Source organism: Cataglyphis hispanica, chromosome 11 (assembly GCF_021464435.1).
Source record: "Cataglyphis hispanica isolate Lineage 1 chromosome 11, ULB_Chis1_1.0, whole genome shotgun sequence".
NCBI lineage: Eukaryota > Metazoa > Arthropoda > Insecta > Hymenoptera > Formicidae > Cataglyphis > Cataglyphis hispanica.
In genome coordinates, this window is record NC_065964.1 from 1259953 (window position 1) to 1284687 (window position 24735).

At 44.0% G+C, this 24735-nt stretch overlaps 1 protein-coding gene across 1 annotated transcript; it reads right to left on the reverse strand.

Moving 5' to 3' along the window:
- Positions 1-5966: 5966 nt before the first annotated feature.
- Positions 5967-6978, reverse strand: LOC126852928 (tigger transposable element-derived protein 1-like). The gene is made up of 3 exons (XM_050598223.1): positions 6855-6978; positions 6286-6672; positions 5967-6178 (listed from the first exon to the last, which is right to left on the reverse strand). The coding sequence occupies exons 1-3, from the start codon at positions 6976-6978 to the stop codon at positions 5967-5969; spliced, it is 723 nt and encodes a 240-aa protein (XP_050454180.1).
- Between the last annotated feature and the right edge of the window lie 17757 nt (positions 6979-24735).

The window sequence follows — 24735 nt, forward strand, 5'->3', positions numbered from 1 at the left end:
AACACGCGCCCGTCTCACCGCACGCGTCCCACGTCCCGCGCCACGAACCGGGCCATTTAATTAGACGCGCAAAACACCGTCTAGACCGGCGTCACAACATCGCGAATATTATTGTATCGACTCATAGAACATTGTAACAGCTGACCATTGCCATCGAATGGCAAATAAACGACGTACATTTCAACTCACGTCCTATTGTGTTTCAAACCCTTCACGAATCCTGATCCCGATTGCGCTGTCCGCGCACGCGAAACCGCGAAATCGTGAAGCGGCCCGTTACACCCTCTTTGCGTACGCTACCCAATGAGTACCGGCAACATCATCCAAATTAATGATACCGCTCTCGTTTTATCGTACATCGCTTATCAGTAAATTATTGAACATGAAAATACCTCTAAAGAATGGTATACGCATACGTCTTGCAAGTTGTTGCAATTGCACATTGGTTGTTACATCGGCAGGCAGTGTTACCGTATTTTTGACGTTTCTATTTTTTTCTTATCCGTTGTTGAGATCCTCGTCCACGCTTGGAGCGAGATAAAGACCTTCCATGGCGCGATTATGATGTTGCATTTCTTCTAGCTTGCTCCGCCTTACTATCATTTACTGCTTTTATAATTCCCGCTGCACCGTCAACCAAAGAACCGAGAACTCCCAATAATGATAAAATTGGCAAGATACCACCGCATTTCGCTACAGGAAGTATTCATTTTTTCATAGTCTTCTTTTCATAGATGATTTTTTTCTTTTCATTCCCATACCGAATTTGTCTTTGCTTTCATAGTCGTCCAAACAGCCGTAGCGGCTGTTCTTTCGTCAGAAGCATCGAATCTCTTGCGGTAATACGCTTTCGCAGCGAGTATTACTGCAACGTGTCGTCGTGATCGTCGCTTCGAGAATAAGCTATCGTGATCGCGACACACGGCATCCAATGGATTGATATCTCGATCGTCTCTAACCAATCGTGTTTCTAAATCAGTTTCCGGTCCGCAAAACTGATAGCCGGGAATACATAATTCGATAGCAAGTACGTTTATCGCACGATTTAATAGATCGCTACCTCTTATAGTTTTCGCTGGCATTCGCCACAATTTTTTATCAGCGATGCTGGATCGTCGATATGCGTTTGTTTCCACGATTGATTATAATGTTGCATGCATCTACGATATTGAATCTCTAAATCAGCCTTTATATGTTCGGGAAGCTCCCACAATTGTTCCACGTAGTTATTAAAATCTCATAATAAAATAATCTTTGGAATAAATTGTAACTGCTCGGCTAAGATCAAAAATATGTTGATCGATAGAAACATTTTCGATACTGAGCGGCTTCGATTCGATGCATCTCTATAAATAGGGCCCTTCATAACAACATTTTCCAAAACTGCTTCGCGGGAACAAACATGCGGTTCATGCAACAAGTGACGATAATCAAAGTGACAAATTTTGACGATAAAACACGACTAATGTCCGAGAAAGAAATACGCAAGCATGGAAACATGCTACCGATTACTATACGGAGTATCATTTGCGGTCCTTCGAACTGCGGTAAGACTAACATGTTGATAAGTTTGACAAAAAGTCCACACAATGTACGTTTTGAGAACGTGTATACTCGAAATCGCTTCAATAACCGAAATATCGATATTTAGAAAATTTGTTATCACCGATTGATAAAATTGGCTATTATACATTCTCTAATAATAGTGATGTCACTCTATGTCCGGCGCCTAACAAGGCGTTTCCGAATTCCACTTTTATTTTTGATGACGTGACATGCGACATACAATAAGAGAATACTTTGCAATGGGTCGACACTCGAACATCGACTGTTTCTATCTTTCAAATGTATGCCAAGATACCCAAGCATCTTATACGCGACAATGTAAATTTATTAATTTTATTTAAACAACAATGATACAAACTTGAAGCATGTTTACAACGATCACGTAAATACTGACATGTCTTACGATGATTTTCGCGCTTTCTGTCACAATGTTGGCAATACAAGTATGGATTCGTAGTAATTGACAAAGACAGTTTACAGACTAATGGGCAATATAGAAAAGGATTTAATGATTTTGCAATATCGTAAAGTGGTTAGTCACTATTGACACATCGATCGAACAACGTCCAAAAATTTTTATCTGAACATGACAGTGACGATCGCGAGGAGATTGTGAGAGAGATTGCGAAAACGAACGAATCAATCCACAAAAAATATCGTTCTTTGAAAACTGGTCAAATGAAGAAAGATGTCGCATTGGAGAGATACTTTAAACCAATTACCAAACCTTTAAAACAGCTTGTCGAAAATACAATCAATATGAAATCTAATGAAGCGAAAATTGAACCAATGAGTATGCCTCAAGAAAAGTCGAGAAAAAAAGAGTCACAGTAGTAGGGAACAAAGCGAACACGATCAAATATATCATTTAACGATTCGCTAATAACTTGTACTTTGAATCAATCGAAACGTAAGCGAATGAAACAATTATCGAATGTTGTTGCTTCTATTCCGATAAAAGATGTAGTCCAACCAAGTCAAATATTGCACGAAAGATCGTTGCTATCTGTGGATGAAATTTTCAATATATATATATATATATATATATATATATATATATATATATATATTGCGACGATTTTTCCCTTCGCGAGCTCGGACCGCGTCCGCCGTCGCGATCTCTCCGTCGCGCGGATGTTTCGCGGCGCCGGCGAACGGGAGTACGATTCGCCGGTCGGGAGATACGGGAAAAGGGTCGATCGTCGTCAAAAACACAAGGAAATCGAGAAATGGTTACACGCCGGGAAGGAACGGGATGGAAGGTGTTCCGTGCGTGCCGTGACGAAGCTTTAATACCCGCGAGAATTGCAATTGGGCGCCAGATACGCTCTTGCACGTATCAAGTTTCATCGAATACGCGAGATAAGTGCGAAACAGACGCGAAGAAAGAAGTCGATTTCGTCACGGGCGGACTAGCTCACCTAACGGTAGAGGGGCAGGGCGGATGTTGAATTTACGCGATATGGAAGCAAGAGGCCGCACGGATAGATCGACAGACACGCGAAAAAGAAATTAAGTTCGTCAAGCGTAACACAGAAATAACAACTTTATTAATTTGGAAACGGTGCGTCCGAATGATGAACAAAGATAAACGGAGTTATGCCCGATGTCGATAATTTTGCCGAAGCGAGACTGGGTGTTCGAAACGACTTAGCGCCATCGAGACTAAGACGCCGTGAAGTCATAATCGGTCGCAATTCTACCAGGTCGATTATCGGACCCCTCGTGGATCGATAATATTCCGCTCGCTGTTCGGACAGGCTACGCAAGCACCACATGCATCCGGTGCACCCCTAACATGCACCGCGCAGACGCTCGAAACGCTCCATACACTATTGCGCATTAATTGTGAATTCACTCAATTGCTAATCCACTTCGAACGAGGCATTCGACACCCATAAACCGAATCAATTTCGCGCGAAACACACTCACCCTCGACGACTAACCGACGACATACATGATCGCGAAACACGCTCACACGGCACGACAGACTACTCACACATACGGGACTTAGACGCTAGACGGGCGTCAGATTTCGCGCCTATCAGATTACGCCGTATTATCGAACCGCGACCTCCAGAGAGACGACTGACGCTAATTTCACCGGACGATATAAATCGAATCCGCGAAACCAACAATCCAGAAGCTTCGGGGCTCGCTTCGCTTGCAGACGTGGCCGTGTCACAAACGCAATTTCGCTAATGCTAACGCGACAAACACCAAGAATTTCGAGTCGAGCTCGAACGCACAAATAACGCGAAACCGCGGCCACGACGGCAGAACGAAGGATTCCGAACGCGATCGCGCGTGGCTACTTTATGGCGGGATAACTTCACCGGTATCGAGGATCTTCTTTCGGGAATCCGGGGGTTCGGCAGCTTCTCCCTATTCGGTCTCTCGAGGTCCTGCCGCTCTCCCTCGCACCCACTGATCTCTCGGCCGGGATCCCTCCTCGCTCTCTCGCTCACGCTTCTCGTACTCGCTATCGATCGTAGTTCTCGCCAAAACACGTCTATCGCCTTCTCACGCTCGCGCCAGTCTGACCCGGGAGCACCGCGATCTAGAATCGGTAACGCCGGGCCAGCCGGGGATGCGCTACCGGGGTGCGTATTATCACGGCCAATCACGCGATAACACGCGAGGCCGCTGCCTGACGGCACGCTCATGATCGTACCGGGGGCGCGCGCACCCCGAGATCGCGATCAATATATTTTCCACGGGGCCCTTCGGAGAGGGCCTTGGCGAGTTCCGCCGGGATCTCGGAAACGAGGAACGCAACGGTGTCCCTCACCTTCTCTGTTTCCCGCCGTGTCTCGCGGCGGTGAAGCTCCTTCGGGATCCTTCGGGATACGTCTTTGCACGGTCCTGCGTCGAGGATCCCCTCTCGTCCTCTCGCGCTTCTCGCCACGCTGCTGAATTCGGTTGATAATTCCTTTACTGTTTTTCTTTCGTCCTCCCGAAGGTCCTCTTCCAAGTTGTTGTTATCCTTGTTTTTGCTGCGGCAGTGTTCGCTTCTCTGGTAAGGCTCCCGTGTCGTATCAAAATAAGGAAATAATATCATAATTAAAAAATGAAATATATCCGACAAATAACGCCCCTCTGGAGATTTCGGTACGGCTCTAATGTTTTGAGACTGGCGCGGATGCGTTTTCCGCGCTCAGCGATCGGAGAGGGATCCGGCGGACGCGCGCGGGACGGCAACGTCACAATATATATATATATATATATATATATATATATATACATATATATATATATATATATATGTATATATATATATATATATATCGGTGGAATAAAATATGTTGGAACACCAGGTCTCTTTGACAGATTTTCATGAGAATGCCTGACGATATACCTGCCGTATACACTGAAACTGATATATAGTAAAACCTGTTTTTGTGCGGTGGATAGGGACCGCATAAAAGAAATCGTACAAAAAAAATATTCGAAAATTTTATAAATTCTTACATATAATAAACAACTTTGTACGATATACCGCCTAAAATTTTTTTTATGCGGTGGATAGGGACCGCATAAAAAAAGTCGGACTTAGAAAATACATCAATGACTTATGAAATAGATGAGAGAATGCTTTCAATTAAATAAAATAATTAAATTAGACCTAAAGAAATTGTAAAAAATTTAATTTTTCATTGTACATATATATGGAGAAGTTTTCAAATTATACGTTAAATAGTTTGCTGCTACTCGTCGTAATCTAAAACGCGCATCTTCTTGTGATGAATCGGTTGAAAATCGCTTTCGTCGCTTGAAGATAGGATTTAAATTGGTTTGTTTTTTGTACCATAAAGTCGGTGATCAGTTTTTGTGACGACGGTTGACTGGTCAATTGCTTGTAAACGTCACGATAGTGAGACATGCATGATCTCAGCTCTTTTTGGAATTTTAAGCGTCTTTCGGCATTGGTATCTATTTTAAGAAAATGCGTTTCCAATTTTTTCGAAATCTGGATCCCTGCATATATTTTATCCGCAGTAATAGATTCCGGTTCTTCTTGTCCATTTTCATAATCTATCAAACTATTGATAATGTCGCTATCATCGACAGCTTGGTCCTCAATCATCTCGTCCAGGTCATTATCGTTGAAAGAGTCAAAGCCTTCTCCGCCGATGTTATGTGCGAGCGCACTAATTTCAGATAATAACGTTGACGCGTTTTCGGTAACGTTTCGATTAATTACACATTCAGGCCAGATCACTTTCCAGCACGAATTTAATGTGTGTTGTTTGATTTGTCCAATTGCTGCAATAATATGGTTTATGCAGTCTAAAATTGAGAATTTTTTCCAAACCTCAGTTAGGCTTAAGTTATCGTCCTCTAGCTTTTTAAAATGTAGCTGAAAGTTAATTTGATATAATGTTTCTTAAAATTTGCGATTATGCCCTGATCCAGTGGTTGTATAAGGCTGGTCGTATTTGGTGGTAAAACACCATTTGTATATTAGGATGTTCTATACAGGGATGACCGGGTGCATTATCTACAATTAGCAATACTTTAAACGGAAGACCCATCTCTTCCATGTATTTTTCAACTTCTGGTACAAAACAATCATTGAACCATGTTGTAAATACAGCTGATGTGACCCATGCTTTTTATTGGCCATGAAGTGTACTGGATATTCAGATAAATTTACGCCTTTTAGCGCACGTGGGTGTAATGCTTTATTTATAATAAGTGGTGTTAACATCTTTGCACCAGAGGCATTACTGCAAAGAAGAAGTGTGATTCGGTCCTTTGCCGCTTTAAAACCACTTGCAGTTTTCTCCGATTTCGCAATTAATGTTCGACTGGGCATCTTTTTCCAGAATAACCCAGTCTCATCAGCATTAAATATTTGGTCTGGGCAATATCCACCATCATCAATGATTTCCGCTAATACTTTGCGATAATTCATAGCAGCCGTTTCATCGGCGGACGCTGCCTCGCCTTGTATCTTCACATTGTGAAGTGCGTACCGTTGTACAAATCCAGCAAACCAGCCGTTGCTCGCAGAAAATGTCACGTTTCGTGAACAGGATGACGAACTTGGTTCTAAGTCCTTCAGTTGGTTGAAATAATGTCTAGCTTTTTCTTGAATTAATTCTTTGTGAACGGGGATTCGTTTTTAGTCAAATCTTTAAACCACAACACGAGAGCCTTTTCCGTCTTCTCTAATACAATATTTCTCGAATACGATGCTCTTTTACTACTGTCATTTGTTGCACTATTAAAAGATTCATATATTTTATTCGCACGTTTGTGTATAGCTCTGATCGTGGATTCACCTAATTTAAATTCATTAGCAACAGCTGTAGATCCTTCACCATCTGCTAGTCTATTTAATATTAGAATTTTTGTTTCTAATGGAATTGTCTGTCTTTTTACTTTCTTTTGGCTATAATTATTCATTGTAAGGGAGTGCTTATGTCTAAAATTAAAATAAAAATCATAAAAACTACATATAAATAGAAACAAAAGTAACTAATTTATTTACCTTTAATCTCACTATAAAATGAATCCTTAATCACGTGAATCGTGGATAAAACTCTGAATACGAAGCGTATGCTGTTCGCGCGTCGAGCGACAATACTGTGTACGTAACTGACTCTGCCTTGTCAGGAGATTGTTTAAAATAAATGAACAGAGCATCGCGAAGTCCAGATACACCGTTGTCAAGGAGACCACGTAATCAGAGTTCGTCCACAACATGTATATGTACATTGATAGGAAACATTAAATTGGTGCTAACGCCGTTAAGATTCATATACCGCATAAAAATAAATCGCACAAAAAAGTCGCACAAAAATAAAATCGCACAAAACCAATCGCACAAAAACAAAATCGCATAAAAAGGACCGCACAAAAACAGGTTTTACTGTATATAAATACAAAAGTATATTATTGACAAATGCGCATACACGCGATGGTAATAAGTATATGCCAATATTAGGTAACAAGGGATACAAGTATAAATTCACAATTGCACCGTTAATCTCCGGGAAAAAAGCTGGAAGAGATATAAACATATCACGCGCTATGATGCTAAACGATAATAAGATCGATTACGTGCATTGGAATGATCTCAACGAATTGATAGATCGCTTGCGATTACTAGAAGATTCACGTCAAGCTGGCAACAATGCTCATGATAATGAAATATTGGCCGGTGTGAAGTTAGCATCGCACATTCAGAAATCGAAAGTTTTATAGTTTTCTATTTGCACTCCAAATAGTTCTACAGTTCTTGATAGGTTTTAGTAATAGTTCCGGACTCTAAATATTTTTAAACAATTTTTGAATCTGATCGTAGACACCTCATATATGTAAAGTAGGTGCTGGAATTTTTTTAATTTTTTTTGTTTGTTTTTATATTTTTTACTTATTTTATCGAAATACGGAGACAAAATTTATTTAATTTAAGTAATGTAAATAATTATCTTGATGTATTATGTATTATTTGTATTGTTGTACATATTTATATACTCACGCTCGCGCATGTTTTGTATGTGCGTGCGTGCGTACGTGCGTGTGTGTGTGTGTGTGTGTGGTTTTTATTTTTATACTATCTGTATTTATTTTATGATATTATATGTTAATATTATATTTGTAACGAACTACCCTTCCCGACGCCACGGATCGGCTCGCCGGTTCCAGGATTCGAGAGAAGGAAGAGCCTCGGGCTCGCAAATTACACACTCGATTTGGCCAACAAATAAAGATTTATTCGTGCGAATATATGGTACAATAGAATTGGTCGACACACATAGGACTCGCGAATACAATTTGGGAACGGAGCCCGGGTTTCTAACGCTAGAATATGGCGGATTTAACTTAAGGAACAAACAAATGGGATCGGCCCATAATAACAGAAGCGGTAAATTGATATAAGAGGAATCGATATACGAGAAAATAAGAGAACGGGATCGGCTAACAAAATCGGGGACGACCGCGTCGAATCCGTACTCTTAACGGAAAATCGTGCCAGGACGTGACGTCCGGATCCGAGAATTTGCACTGCTCGGCGGTCTATCCTGAAAAGGACTAGGGACCCGCCGGCGCACTTGGCGACTTATCCTGAGAAGGATTGAGCGCCGGAGATTCTGTTCCTGGCGTCACGAGCGGGCACCGGCTCTCTACTTAATATAAATGGCTTATGGACTACGCGTGGTATGTGCAAGAGACGCGGACGCGATGTCGATCGGACGAAGCTTAAGGCTCCCGGTCGCGGACCACCGGTGGTCGTCGCACGGTGGGCGAAGTCGCCGGTATCGCGAGGAGGCGACGAAGAGAGCACTCTTCGTCGCGGACAACGCCGGTCGTCGGAAGCACTCTTCAGGGTACGAGAGCACTCGTCCTCCGGGCCGGAGGTGGTTGGTGTGAGGGAGAGCACTCCCTCGCACCGACAAGACTGGACGCCGAGAGCACTCGGCCGGAGACGAGAGCACTCGTCTCCTAGACCAGGTTAAAGGAACGGAAAAAGGATCGGTCAACTGGAAACTCAGAGAGCGCTCTGAGGCTTCGAGTGTCCCGAGGATCGGGACCAGGGAATAGTGCCGAGAGCCGTGTCGAGCTGGTTTATATACCCGGCTTCCCTTACTTAGACTCGCGCCGCCCTAGTGGGGGATCGCATCGCCCAGCGGCGGCTCATACGATGGGCTCGCTGCTTCGCAACGGCGCGGCTATGTGAAGTTTTGTGGGGCGCTAAGCGCCGGCCTCTTCTGCGGACGGGTTGACGGTCCGCGAGGCTCTTAGTAACGACACAGGTCGTTACATCACCCTCTCCTTTCACGGGGGATTTCGTGCCGGTAGCTGCCGGCTAGAGCGCGGTCACCCCTGGTGATCGAACCGGACGAGCCATCTACCGGAGGGTACTCTATAATGCCGCGAGATGTGCGCGGCAAAGTGCGGTACCTCGACCACTTCTCCGCTAGGCAGGGTGACGCGGACGGAGGGCAGGCCCCATGTCGCCTCGTGATGCTGCCGCGGCCGTTGGTTCCGGTCTCGACTGGCCTTGGTGCGGGTCGCCGTCAAAGGAGGCGGTGGGAGTCGCCGGAGATGGTCACGGGCGCCCTGGCGGCTCTCGATCTTGCCGGGATGGCAGCGGCCTCGGGCGAGGATCGGTGCCTCGCAGTATGGTCGAGGTTACCGAAGCTGATCATCGGCGAGCCTGCGTCCCCGGGGGCCCTCGACTTCGCCGGGGTGGTGGCGGCGGTGTTTCCAGCATGACTGCCCTCCTGCGACACTGTTCCCGGTCCGATCTCTGGACGGTGGTCCCTACGCGTGGTGGCTGCGCTCGTATCCTTCTCGACTGGCCTTCTTCCTCGAGGTCGGATAAGTCCGACCCGAAGAGCTCGCAAATTGCTTCCCGTGGGGTGGTCATTTCGCAATAATCGGCCAGCGGGCGGGCCACCCGGCCCTTTATACTGTGGTTCTTGCGTGGTGGGGGGCCCGGGAAGAAATCTTTGGGAATCCCCCGTGCCTGCAGACGCGTTCATACGTCTGCCATAACAATCCCAGGACCGGTATGTTCCCGTGGAGTGTCGGGTGGCTTCGGTGATCGGAAGCCTGCTGCAATACGCCCGCGGACGTTGCGGCGTTCTTTGACCGGTATGGTCCTGCGGCCGTTGCTCGGGGTCAAAGCCCAGAGGGCAATCTCCCGTACACGTCTTTCGAGATCTTCGCCGTTCCTCAGGCGTTCTTAGAGAGAAAAGGGTGAGGCTGGATGAAGTTTCCAGCTCGATCGTCAGTCACCTTCATCTTCTTTCGGTGGGTCGTCGGCGATTTGCGGTCCCGGCTTCACGTCCTGTACATGCACCTGTCGATGCCATCGGCCTCGTTCGTCTTTTAGGTCTATTATGACCGGTGAGATAATGCGTCTCACGGTCATAGGCCCGATGTACTTGGGCGCGAGTTTGCCATTGAAGCCTTGGGCTTTGTTAGAAAGCAGATGATCCCGTTTCCACACGCGGTCGCCTATCCTGGGACGCCAATTGCGTCTGCGTAAGTCGTAGTGGTGTTATACGCGAACTGGAGTTGAGGAATATACTCATCCCACCGGCGGTGTTTCTTCCCTACTGGGAGATCATTGTTTTCAACGTTCGGTTAGCACGCTCGACGGGATTACACTGGGGGGTGTAGGCTGGAGAGGTTTGGTGCTTGATCCCGAACGACCGGAAAGCGTTTTCGATTTGATGCAACGTAAGCTGAGTCCCGTTGTCGGAAATTACGAGGTCGGGACACCCGTATCGGTATATGACGCGTCTTGTGAATTCGCGGGTCACACCCACGGCGGTGGCGCGCCTCAACGGGGCCATCTCCACCCACTTGGAGAAGCGGTCCTGCATGGTCAGGAGCCATGCGTTTCCCTGTGTCGAACGCGGCAGTGGCCCGACCAAATCGATCGCAACCTGTTGCCACGGGGCCGAGACGTGTGTCGCGCGGAGTCTACCAGCAGGGTGCTGTTGGGAGGCCTTATGCGCTAAGCAATTTTCGCAAGCGCGGACATACCGAGCGACATCCCTGAACATCCCCGGCCAATAATAAACGCGAGCTACGCGAGCAATCATCTTCGCGACGCCTAGATGCCCAGCCGTTGGGTCATCGTGTAACCGACGAAGTATATCGAGTCGTTGCGGGGTGGGGGCACAAATCTTCCACTGGTTTTCGGCTGGGATCCTGAAAGTCCAGACTGTGCAGGACATGACGGAACAGCTTTCCTTCCTGCATCCGGTAGTCCGGGAAATCGGTAGGTCGAACCTTCAAAGCTCGGCGGACTCGATTGTACCACGCGCACTCTTTCCCTCCCCGGATGGCACAGATCTCTGGTTGTCGGGATAGAGCATCCGCCACCTTATTTAGAGCTCTCCTCCGATACCGTACGTCAAAGTCGAACTGTTGAAGCTCAAACAATCACCGCCCAAGGCGGCCGGTGGGATTCTCGATTTGCTGCAGCCATCGGAGAGATTGGTGATCCGTAACGACCGTGAATTTATAGCCCTCAAGGTAGTCTCTCATCCGCCTGATTCCCCAGACTACGGCGAGGCATTCCAGTTCTGTGGCGCTGTAATTCCGCTCCGCATTATTCAACGTCCGACTGGCATACGCAATCACGCGCTCTCCCTCCGGGAATTCCTGAGTAAGGACGGCACCCAACCCGTACGAGCTGGCGTCGGTCTGCAGAACGAACGGCTTATTGAAATCGGGGCAGGCCAGTATGGGCGCAGTTGTTAGCGCCTCCTTTAGCCGTTGGAACGATCTTTCCTCTTCCGTCGACCAAGTGAACCGGGCGCCCTTTCGGGTCAAGCGCGTTAACGGGGCAGCAACTGCCGAGAAATCTGGTACAAAACGTCCATACCATGAAGCCATGCCCACAAACTGGCGTATTTGTCGAACATTCGTGGGCGCAGGCCAACTAGTGACGGCGCTGACCTTATCTGGATCGGTCCGAATGCCCTCACGGTCCACGATATGCCCGAGGTATTTTAACTGGTCTTGGCAAAAGTGGCACTTCTGGGTATTTAGGCGAAGTCGGGCCCCTCGTAAGCGGCGGAACACTTCTCTTAAGTGTGCGAGATGATCTTCGAACGTCCGGCTGACGCTAATGTCGTCCAGGTATACCAATACATGGGGTTCTAATTCTGGCCCCAGTATACTATCTAGTAGCCGCTAAAAAGTGGCTGGAGCGGAATGGAGCCCGAACGGCATGGCTCAAAATTGTAAGAGTCCCCTGCCCGGTATGGTGAAGGCAGTGGCAGGGCGGCTCCCCGGGTCAAGTGGTATTTGCCAGTAACCTTCCTTCAGATCCAATGTAGACAAGTACCGGGCTCCTCGCAGTTTATCGAGGGTGGCGATTATGTGCGGTCAGAGGATATGTGTCCTTCTCTGGGCCTGGTTCAGCTTTCGGTAATTTATGCAGAACCGGTAGGTGCCGTCTTTCTTTTTCACTAACACCACTGGGGAGCTCCACGCACTTGCGGACGGCTCGATTACTCCGGCTTCGAGCATACGGTCCACCTCGGCGTTGATCACTGCCTGCATGGCGGGATTCCGCGGCCGATACCTCTTCTTAATAGGGCTCCCCGGTTTCAATCGGATCTGGTGCGTAATCCGATTGGTCGGCCCGCGCACCGCATCAAACTTTTGCAGTTCGTGGCGCAAAAATTTCCGGAGACTTTGGTCTTCCGGCGATCGGGGATTAATTCCCTGTGATATCTCGCACTCTATGGTGGCCGTTTGGTTCTGTTTACCAGATACGGCGGCACGGGGTAGCGGTGGCATCGTGATCTGTAATTCGGCCCACAAATCGGTGCCGATAAAAACCGGGCTACCGAGGTCTGGCAGGACCTGGAAAGTGTGTTTCACGGTTCGCCCCTCAATGGTAAACGGTAACTCCAATTCCTCGGTGACCGATATTCGGATGCCGTTGGCTAGGCGAATGTGTCCATCGGTTGGTTGGGGCGATTGGCCCGCTCTCCTAACCAGCTCAGCTGTGTTAGTGCTAACGAAGGACACTTCGGATCCCGAATCAAGCAAAGCCCAGAGGGCCCGCTCCAAGGCGTGTATCTGCACGTGTGGCCGGGGAGTGTAGATTAACTCGAAGCGACGGGTCGATCGGTGGCCGGCTCGTTTCCGACCCGTTCGCCGTTTCCCGACTGTGGGTGGCAGTCTCGGGTCAACACTCCGTCTTTCCCACAGCGAGAGCAGAATTTCCTGGCGGGTCGTTTACACTCGAGGCGCGTGTGTCCGCGTTGTTTGCAGCGCCAGCAACAGGTGGCGCGGTCGTAGGTGGCGGCTGCCAAAGTCATCGTGTCGGTTGACCGATGGCCACGGTCCCGTTTTTGATCTATGTCTTCAAAAACAGCGGCACGACTGCAAAGATCGCTTACGCTCACGACGTCCTCGTAACGGACATGTAGCTGGATCTCCGAGTACGCGTTGATATATAATTGGTCTACTTTCTCTTGGGTAGTGTATCCCCCAGCGCGTCGCATCATCGTGAGCACGGACGTCGCGTACTTATCGAAAGTTTCTCCGGGTTTCTGGCGGCGGCCATGGATCTCCTGCCGCATTCGTAGCTGATAGCCGCGTGGCAAATAATGCGTTCTGAAATCCCGGCAAAACTATGCCCAGGTGGTCCAATCACCCGGGCTATTCGGATACCATAGCAGGGCGTCCCCTTTTAGAAGCTCGGGTAGCCCTAACAGTAAGTATCTTTCCTCTATCTCATATGACGTACTTAACTCCTCTAACCGTTCGAGGAAAGCCAAGGGGGGTCCTTGCCATCAAAATGGCATCCCCATTTTCTAATCTGGTTGAGCGCTTTGGAAGGGCTCCCTTCTGGAGGTTCAGGCGTGGTGCTAGCGCTGGTAAATCGGTCCTCGCCGACCTTCGGTATTTCCTCCATCGGCGTTGTCATCGCTCCGGCGTTGAGCGTTCGGCGTTCGGCATTCTCCGGAAACGTTCGGTGCCGTTCGGCGCTCGGTTTTTTATGAAAAATAGTGTTTGTCATAAACACTAGCTTTAAAAATAGGGCGCTAAGCGCCTCTGCCCTTGCCCGGCTGGTGTTCGCCGGGCGGCAGACTTCCGACGGGCGACGTGTCGGGAACGATGGGGAATGCATCGTTACAAATGTAATAATTTTAGTTATAGAATTTAGATCGTGCTTAACATCTAAGCATCGTGTAACGTACCTATAATCGGTGAGAATGGAAGAATTGAAAATAACATGTTTTCCATATGAAACTTGATAGTCTGCACCACATGTACGATATTTTGATCGTACTTTTTTCACATCATCAATAGCACGTTGTATGTGTTGCAAACCTTCTTGCAAAATTATATCGACATTTATATTGAAAGTTATAGTTTGACGCGAATATAAAGGTTCACACAAACAAGATTTATTAAATACGCAACTAGGCTCATTTTTGAAGATGTATTCCGTTAATTGAGCAACATTACAGTTGGCATTTAAGCGCTTAATATTACATGTGTAGGTGGTAATGGCATCACTAAAAAGAGGTATGTCTTGCAAAATAGAAACTCGTTTATTGTAATGTATCAAAATTATTTTTCCATTTTCTAAAATATCTTTAGCCAATTAGAAAATACAATCAGAAGATGACTCTATTTCATTTCGATACATTTCATGCGTAGCAATTCCACTTATGACAAGCTGTAAAAGTGAGTCAAAAGCACATGTTTCCTGTACGGTCATTACCAATTTTCCTTGTTTTATTGGCTTGCACTTGCTACCATTAACAATCAAGGGTAAATTAAGTGATTTGATATTTTTTAAATAATCCTATTCTGGACATTTATCGAGATATGATGGATTGGTTCGACTTTTAGGTTTAGAAACTTCTTGAGAGGGTTCATTTATGATGTTACTTGAACCTATTAAACCGCGCCAATTTTCGCAAATATTCCAAATATGATTATCATTGGATTCATTCAAGCTTTCTTTAATAGAATCTGTATCAACATGTGAAACATTTACTAAAACATTTTCTGAGTCATCGTTTTTCATTGACATATCCGAGATATCAATTTTATTTGCAAACGCGCCTTTCTCAGATAAATTTTCGCTCGACCGCGGCACTCGGCGCGGCGGCTCAACCGCTAAGAGGTGGAGGTGCATAGTGGGGGCGATAAGACACTATATAAGCACAGCGCTTAGAGCACCGAGACATACACTTATTTCGGCTATTCTATATTGGTTAGCATCGAAAACAAGTTTTCTCGCAATGTTCTGCAACATATATCGGCGTATTTGATACCACTTATAAACATTATGTACGACAAATCCATTCTTTTAGAAATCTTACAAGATAAATGTCGTACTCTTAACGATGATGGCAAGCCATATCCACCCTCTGCGCTTGTTTACACTCTTTGCGTGGTTTCAATATCACTCCAAAACATATATATATGTAATCGTACGCGAAAATCGCAACGGTTATAAAGATAAATTATAGTATCATTTTGGCATCACATCACATGATATGGATATAAATGAAGTCAATAATGTTATAGCCCAAATAGCTATAACCGAATTATTATTAATATTAAATAGCTTAAAGAGATATTTCTTAACACGAGTAGCGAGATATTGCGAAAGGCGTGTAAGGTTATCAGCGCTGTATGAAACGCTGACGAAGCGAGTCACGCACCGAGGCTAAGCGATTGCGAAAGGATAGAACTACCGGAAATGCAAGGAATTTCGATCGAACGATCTTAACTTGCATTTCGGCCTAACAATTCAAAACCAGCGACACAACCATATATGGTCATGTCGCTAAGGGATCCCCTCCAAAAAATCAACCAAACAGGAGGCAATAAAAGATACCACCGCGAATACGCGGCGGGCAGTCGTAACTATCAATTCATTTCGAGCAGTCATTATTAACGAGTAATATTAAGCAGTTACCGCGATCAACCTAACACGAATTGTTACTCGAGCAAAGCTACAGCTGATATTGCGACCGTAACCGTGATATCAGGCTCGAGCCGATATAACCTTATATTGTGATACGCACAGCTGTGAAGGGGAACGACAGGCAAAAGGAAGCGACTCTATATAAAGAAATAAAAATTGTTTATTCAAACAAAAGGAAAACATCTTGTTCCCCAAATTGCCGGCTCCCTACCCGGTTCTCGGCTCCCCAGCTTTGGTGATGAATCCCCAAAAAATCCAGTGCCTCCCCGCGAGGCACAACATTTGATGGTAGTGATGGGATCACCACAGGATCGTCGAGAGCAGTCGAGAAAGACCTGAAAAAATCCAAAGCAAAAGGGTTAAAACAGGCACGTCAATAAACCATAAAATAGATGCAACATAGACAGACGATAAGCTGTCAAATGAGAACCAAGCAGCTGAAACCCGAATAGGATCTCCAGCGTCCAAGGACCAGCGCAGATCCACGACACCCCAACAAACAACGCATCGTTCCCGCACAACGAGCCCCAAGCCGTCAGTCTTGCCAGCCGCCGAGCGAAGGATAGCAGTACCTGCGAGCGACCATGCGAGCCATCTTATTACTGTAAGTCCGAAAAATTGTGTGAATGTCGGAAGGCTCTAACGTACTAAAACGACCAATTGCGAACTGATCGTGGTTACTTAGCAAACCGGTACAACGAACAATAGTTTATGTTTATCGCCGCGAGACAATTTAGATAGCGCGCGAAGAAATTTAGAAACACAATACTCGAGCAAAAGCGAATCCGAACTACCGGAAAACGTCGTCACCAAAAGCGAATTTCCGTTTAATAGTTTCGACAAAAGCCTATTCCCGAATAACACGACTGACCTCACTGACAACACTCAACGCGAGACTAGACGCACGAGACCGTACCCTAGCAGGACTCCGAGTAGAGTATCCTTACGACGTGAATTTTCGTTAACCTCATACGAAAGCGATCAATTTGATCCGGAAGAAATTTGTAGTGCTCAGGCAATTAATATGGCCGAAGCACGATTCCCGCAAGATCACACTCCCGCGAACGTACCGCAAGGCGCAGTAGATGTCGAAATCGAAAATATGCGTCGATCCATCCGACAGATGGGCCAAACTTTAGCGGAGGCGGATAATACCCCGCCCATAAACCGCGAAGAAAGAATAGAATACGCGCATTTACTTGATGTTCTAAACGACCTACGCGCAAAAATGAACTCTCTAAACCAGCGAATGACCGATGGAAAACACATCGAGAGAAATGCCCCGCCAAGATTATCGCGATAGAGAATGAGATAACGACGCGTTTGATGAAACATATGGACGGACTAATCGCGACATTCGAAACAGAAGAAGCATCGCACCACATTACGTACCGCTAAAAGAAGCAAGGACGATGATCCCCGAATTTGACGGAACGTCGCGACATAAACTACAAGAATTTTTGAACGCCTGCACGTACGCCGTCCGAAACATAAATCCCGCAGACGAAGAATCGTTAATGCGAGCAATTTTACATATCAAACTAAAAGGAAAAGCCATGCAGGATTTCGAGACGCGAAATATACAAACGTACGAAGAATTAAAGCATCAACTCGAGACTTGTTACCAGACTAAACAAAGTACCACAAATCGAATTTAATTCATTAAAGCAAAAATTAAATGAAACCGCGCAAGCCTTTGGACAACGAGTTGATCTACTAGTAATGAAATTATACGAGTCTATGATCGAAGGGGAAGAACACCTCACACACTCAAAGCGCACGATTCACGAAACAATTAAGAAACAAGCATTAATAAATTTTCAAATCGGACTTCGCGACGAACTCAAGGTGCTCGTACGCGCCCAAAGATATACGACGCTCCAAGAGGCGATAACGGGTGCGAGCGCCGAAGAAAAATTACTTGGACCGACAAAATCCAATTACTTGTATAATAAGAATAAATTCGAATCAACTAATTCGCGACAAAATTGAAGTTCGGCCCCGCAATGCTTTAAATGAGGAAAAAACGGCCATTACGGACGCGACTGTCGAAGCCGATACGCGCTCCCAAAACCGGAGAGATCCCCACGAATAAACACAATAAATAAATATTGTAAATACTGCAAAAAATCCGGGTACAATCGTGAAGAATGTTGGAGCTTAAACGGACGACCGAGAACACACGCGGATAAATCAAAGGAAAATAATAAAAAATCAAACGAAAAAATTCCCAAAATAGTCAAAAAGACTATCGCGTCAATTTAAACAAAATTCAAAATCCGACGGTAGCAGCAGCGGAGAAGAAAAGGATAACTCTAAGAAGAAAACGCGATCCGCAGCAGAATATCGGGTTACACACATAAAAGAAGCACCGCGTAATCGAGCAAAAAACGAATTATTTTTAGTAATCATTCCCATGCGACAAATAAAAAATGAGAAAATACAAATGTTATATGATTCAGGTTCTACTATATCATTAATAAAATTAAAGCTCATTCAAGAGGAAAAAATTGCGCTCACCGGAGTAACCGGACACAAAATGTACACCATCGGAAAGATGTACGGAACAATTAAAATAAATAATCAAAAAGTAAAACATGCATTTTACGTGGTAAAAGATGATATTCCAACCGAATATGAAGGAATTTTAGGAGTCGATTTCCTTCGTCAACATTCCGTAACCTGTGTCTATAAATACAATCAATTAAAAATAGGAATCGCCCTGCTAAATTTCCATCCATTTAACAAAATAATTTTAAAGCCGCGCAATGAAACGATAATAAAGGCGAAAACGGATCAGAACCGAATAAGAATCGTTCGCGCAGAAGAAAAGGCACCCGGAGTATATATCGGGAACTGTATAGTAAACGCCGCGGACTACACGTGCCCCGTTAGCGTCATTAATACCACAGACAGAGAAGTCAAGATGCAAACGCCACTTATCGCACTCGAAGAAATAGAGAGCGACATGACGTCTGAAATGTATACGATACACACGAAAAATAATTCAAAACCTAAAACCTCGCGAAGCGCACATATCTGACAATTGTTGCGCACCCAGCATCTAAATATCGAAGAAAAACAGGTACTCTTACGGATATGCGAAGATTTTTGTGATACATTTCATGTGGACGGAGAACCACTGATCTGCACCGCGACGGTCGAACACTAGATAAACACGCGCGCCGATTCCTCGCCGGTGAACGTGAGACCGTATCGCCTCCCGGAGAAGCACAAGACGGAAGTAAACAAACAAGTGCAACAAATATTAAAGGATCAAATTATACGGACCAGCACAAGCCAATGGAATGCACCATTATTAGTGGTATCGAAAAAGGCAGATGCGTCGAGAAAATCTAAGCTCCGAGTAGTAATAGACTTCCGGAAGATGAACGACCTGACAATAGGCGATTCATTTCCACTGCCCAACATTACGGATATATTGAACCAATTAGGAAACGCTAAATATTTTACTACTCTATATTTGGCATCAGGTTATCACCAGATACCGATGACCGAAAAAGATAAAAATAAAACTGCATTTTCAACACCCTAAGGACATTATGAATTTAATAGAATGCCATTTGGACTAAAAAATGCGACAGCAACATTCCAACGTCTGATGAATTCAGTGCTAATAGGAATGCAAGGACTTAAATGCCTGGTTTATTTAGACGACATCGTGATTTACGGATCAAGCCTAGAGGACCACAACAAGCGACTCAAGGAAGTATTGCAGAGACTCCGAGAGAATAATTTGAAATTACAACCGGATAAATGCGAATTTTTGCCCAAAGAAGTAATTTATTTAGGTCATATTATTTCGGAGAACGGAATATCTCCGGACCCGTCAAGCTAACGGCGATAAAAGAATTTCCAACGCCCAAAAAAGTAAAAGACGTACAATCTTTCTTAGGCTTAGCCGGATATTATAGAAAATTTATTGAAGACTTTTCTAAAATAGCAAAACCGTTGACAAAACTAACGAAGAAAACCGAAAAATTTGAATGGATAACGGAGCAACAAAACGCCTTTGAAATACTAAAAGAAAAACTAATGACGGCGCCAGTGCTAAGATTTCCAGATTTTAATCAAGAATTTATAGTGACCACTGATGCATCCGACTATGCAATCGGAGCAGTGTTGTCACAAGGAAAGGTGGGCGATAACCGGTCGATTGCTTACGCAAGCAGAGTACTATCTCGCGCGGAGCAAAGCTATAATACGACAGAGAAAGAATTGCTAGCAATCGTATGGGCCGTAAAACATTTTAGGCCATACGTATACGGCACAAAATTTAAAATCGTAACCGATCATAAACCATTAATATGGCTTTTTAATGTCAATGATCCCGGATCAAGATTAATCCGCTGGAGATTTAAATTAGAAGAATATGATTATGAAATCATACACAAGGCAAGCGAATGCTAGCGCCGTTGCACTGAGCCACAACGTAATGAGAGATACGAACAAGGTAAAGGAGGAAGAGCGAGAAATCCTCGCGATAGAAGAAGAGACACACTCCGACGAAGAAAAAACATATACGAAGGAAGAAAAGAAACAGATATACAAATATCATGATACACCCACAGGAGGACATCAAGGAGTCGAGCGAACGATACGAAGAATTCACTTAATTCATAATTGGCCAGGATTAACGAAGGATGTTGAAAAATACATAGCCAAATGAGAATATTGCCAAAAAAACAAATTATCGCGAAAAAATAAAGTACCGTTAATAATTACAGATACTCCTACTAAACCGTTCGAAAAATGCGCCCTAGATATTGTAGGACCGTTAACCGTCAAAACAAATGGAAATAAATATTTACTAACCTTCCAAGATAATTTAACAAAATTTAGTAAAGCAATACCGATCCATAATCAAGAAGCGAACACAGTTAGTAAAGAATTCATTACAAAAATTGAATTAGAACACGGGATTCCGGAAAAAATCCTAACTGACCAAGGCACAAACTTTTTAAGCGAAATATTTAAAAATACGTGCAAATTATTAAAAATAAATAAAACAACCGCCTATCATCCGGAAAGTAATAGCGCGAAAGATCGCATCGAAACATTAGCCGAATATTTGCGACATTATATAAACGAAGACCAGACAGACTGGGACGAATGGATACCATTCGCGATGTTCACATACAATACAACGCCACATACAGCCACGGAATACATACCCTTCGAACTAGTTTACGGACATCAAGCGGAGTTACCTACGTCACTAACGAGACCGTCGAAATTGACATATAATTACGATGATTACGCGCAAGAACTAAAAGAAAGGCTGCGAGCCACGAATCAGTTCGCAAAAGAATGTATAAAAGAAGAAAAAATAAAAGCCAAAAAACAGTATGATAAAAATACTAGAGAAATAAAATTTAAAGTAGGCGACAAGGCGTATTAAAGCACGACGAAACACTCCGACGCGTACGATCTAAGAAACTCGAATCCCTATGGATCGGACCATACACGATAATCGAGAAAAATTCAGATATAAATTATACAATAAAAAAGGGGAGAAAAATCATGCGCATGCATACGAACAGACTTAAATAATTCATTGAAAATTAAAACACTTACCTTAAATATTAACGGAAACGGCCAGGCGCTTGGAGCGGGATGCCGCAAGTCCTCACCGGGCGTCGACGCCCCCGGAAACTGACGGGCACATCTCTTCGGGACAGGGCCTAGTGCTCTCGAAAACGAAGGCTATCAGAAGATAGGGAGCAGAAGGATGATGACACACACGCGTTGAACATCACTATAAATTGCCGGGCATCACACATATTCTGTGCCCGCAACAAGACGCGCACACGCGGCAATTCACCCCGTGGATGTGGCATCACCTCCCTAACTTCACGCGCACCCGTCACGCAATCTACGGAAATGCGAAGCGAGTAAAGCTCCGCACTCCGGTACACGGTCGCACAGGCCAGCTCGAACGAATCGAGCAAAAGCGATGGGCCACCCAGAAGGTCGCTCCCGCAAGCCCGACACATAACCAAATCAGCGCTATCCAAAACTTCCGAACAACGAACACACAAAAAAACCATGATTCTAATTTGAATAATCAAACTCGTCTTAAGGAAGCCAACGCTACGAGAAGACTGAGCGTAAACGCGACGACCCGTCGGAATGCGCACACGAAATCCATCCCGGAGAAGCGCAATTAACCGATAACAATGCGACACACCGTAGCGAAATATAATATATAAATATAATATTACAGGATACTTGTCAGCTGAAATAGCCAACAATCCAAGGGTCTCACGGAGTCCGATGAAATAAATTCATCATGCGAAATCCAAGAATTTCAAGATAATCCGGGCCTATACCTTGAAAAAACCGGAGAACTATATTTTATTAAGGAAACATGGAAGTTAGTCATTAAACTGGACCTAATCACATTAAACAAAAGATATGAACAAATATCTAACTATTTAAAAGAAATCGAAAAAATGTGCAACACCATGAGATTACAAAATCACTACCATCGGGATGCATGTAGTGCACTCGATATATATAGCGAAAAGGGAAGCCAGATATCTTATAAATATGACACAAATTCAAACAATCTATAAACCATCGATTAACTGACGTAGAGGACTGATAAACGGAATAGGCTCGATAGCGGAATCTTTATTCGGAACGATGGACGCGAATGACGAAAAACGTATCAATGAATAATTAGATCTATTAGAAAATAGGCAACAAATAATACAACACGTAGCCAAAAATCAAATAAAAATATTAAATAATACTTTAGCACACATTGAAAAGACAGAAGATATAATAGATCGGAACGAAAAACTTCTGCAACAACGGGTAACAGTCTACACGGAACGCGCCGAAATAAATGAACATTTCATAATAATTACCGCAGTTATTACAGAACTCATTATCACAGAACTCACGCGACGCGGAAAATATAATTGAATATCTAACGTACACACGAAAAGGAACAATGCACCCGAAATTAACGCCAATAGAAGCAATTATTACAAGTCTAAAAGAAGCGACGCAACAATTGCAACAGGGACTGTACTTCCCCTTTAAAATGCACGCCGAAGATTGGTTAGCAATAGAGGATAATACCACAATGAAAGCGCGTTTTACGATAAAGGAAATGTTTATACTATACTAAAATTTCCGTTAATTACACAACCAAGTTACGACATTATAAAAGTAATTACACTTCCCGTATCTACACATAATAATAATACATTCATTGTAACACATAAATAATAATATAATTGCCGTAGATAAGGAAAAACTAACCTATTTTAAAGTAACGGAAAACGACTTAGAAAATTGTATAAAACTAAACACTAAGTATACATGCGAAAATGCGATACCGATTTATCGCACGAGTCAGAACGCGCCGTGCGATAAAACTGTACACACAGTCACAACAACATAATTGCAAAACAAAAAAAATAAACGCGATTTGGACTAGACTACAACAGCCACATACTTGGCTACATGCAACTAACGCAGACCAACAAATAAATATACAATGCGATAAGCAAACCGAACGCAAAAGAATTATTAAAAATACAGGAAAAATTTTATTAAGAGGAAAAATGTAAATTGACAACGCCAGACATGACGATTCAATCGACAAAAACCGTATACGAAATAAATATAGAAACCTATTTACCAAAATAAAATATTACACTCTTACAAGACGAAAAAAGGACACATGACAACGATACTTTAAAAGACGTGACAGAACAGCGAGCGGAATTAATAAAATTAAAAGCTGAATTAGAAAAATTAAACAATAATGTACAAGATAACGAACAAAAATTCTTTACTTAAAAACAACTTGTCTACCCAATGGCAACGAGTGGACTAACAACAATAATTATAATAGCAATTGTAACATACACAATTATAAAAAACAAAAAGAAGAAAATAAAGCAACTATCGGTAAGGATATGCGAGGAAGAATCACATATATCTTATGGACTTCCAAGACCGATATTAAAGCGTAGTCTAAGTACGCGATTTTAGATAATAAGAAACGATTATATCAAACATTATAAACGGAAAATGATTGTAATCATTAGAATAAGAAAGGGTATAACTAATTGTAAGAAAAACGTTGTACCCCTGTTTTTCTTTTTTCAACGGGGGACGGATGTTATAGCCCAAATAGCTATAACCAAATTATTATTCATATTAAATAGCTTAAAGTGATATTTCTTAACACGAGTAGCGAGATATTGCGAAAGGCGTGTAAGATTACCAGCGCTGTATGAAACGCTGACGAAGCGAGCCACGCGCCGAGGCTAAGCGATTGCGAAAGGATAGAACTACCGGAAATGCAAGGAATTTCGATCGAACGATCTTAACTTGCATTTCGGCCTAACAATTCAAAACCAGCGACACAACCATATATGGTCATGTCGCTAAGGGATCCTCTCCAAAAAAATCAACCAAACAGGAGGCAATAAAAGATACCATCGCGAATACGCAGCGGGCAGTCGTAACTATCAATTCATTTCGGGCAGTCATCATTAACGAGTAATATTAAGTTACCACGATCAACCTAACACGAATTGTTACTCGAGCAAAGCTACAGATGATATCGCGATTGTGATATCAGGCTCGAGCCGACGTAACCCTATATTGTGATACGCACAGCTGTGAAGGGGAACGACAGGTAAAAGGAAGCGACTCTATATAAAGAAATAAAAATTGTTTAT

Bases quoted from the DNA above. Each gene is read 5' to 3' on its own strand.
- LOC126852928 (XM_050598223.1), bottom strand. From the start codon at position 6,978: ATGAATAATTATAGCCAAAAGAAAGTAAAAAGACAGACAATTCCATTA. The intron at 6,673-6,854 runs GTGAATCCACGA...CCGTTCACAAAG, and splicing joins TGCTAATGAATTTAAATTAG to AATTAATTCAAGAAAAAGCT. The intron at 6,179-6,285 runs GTGCAAAGATGT...GCCAATAAAAAG, and splicing joins TCTTTGCAGTAATGCCTCTG to CATGGGTCACATCAGCTGTA.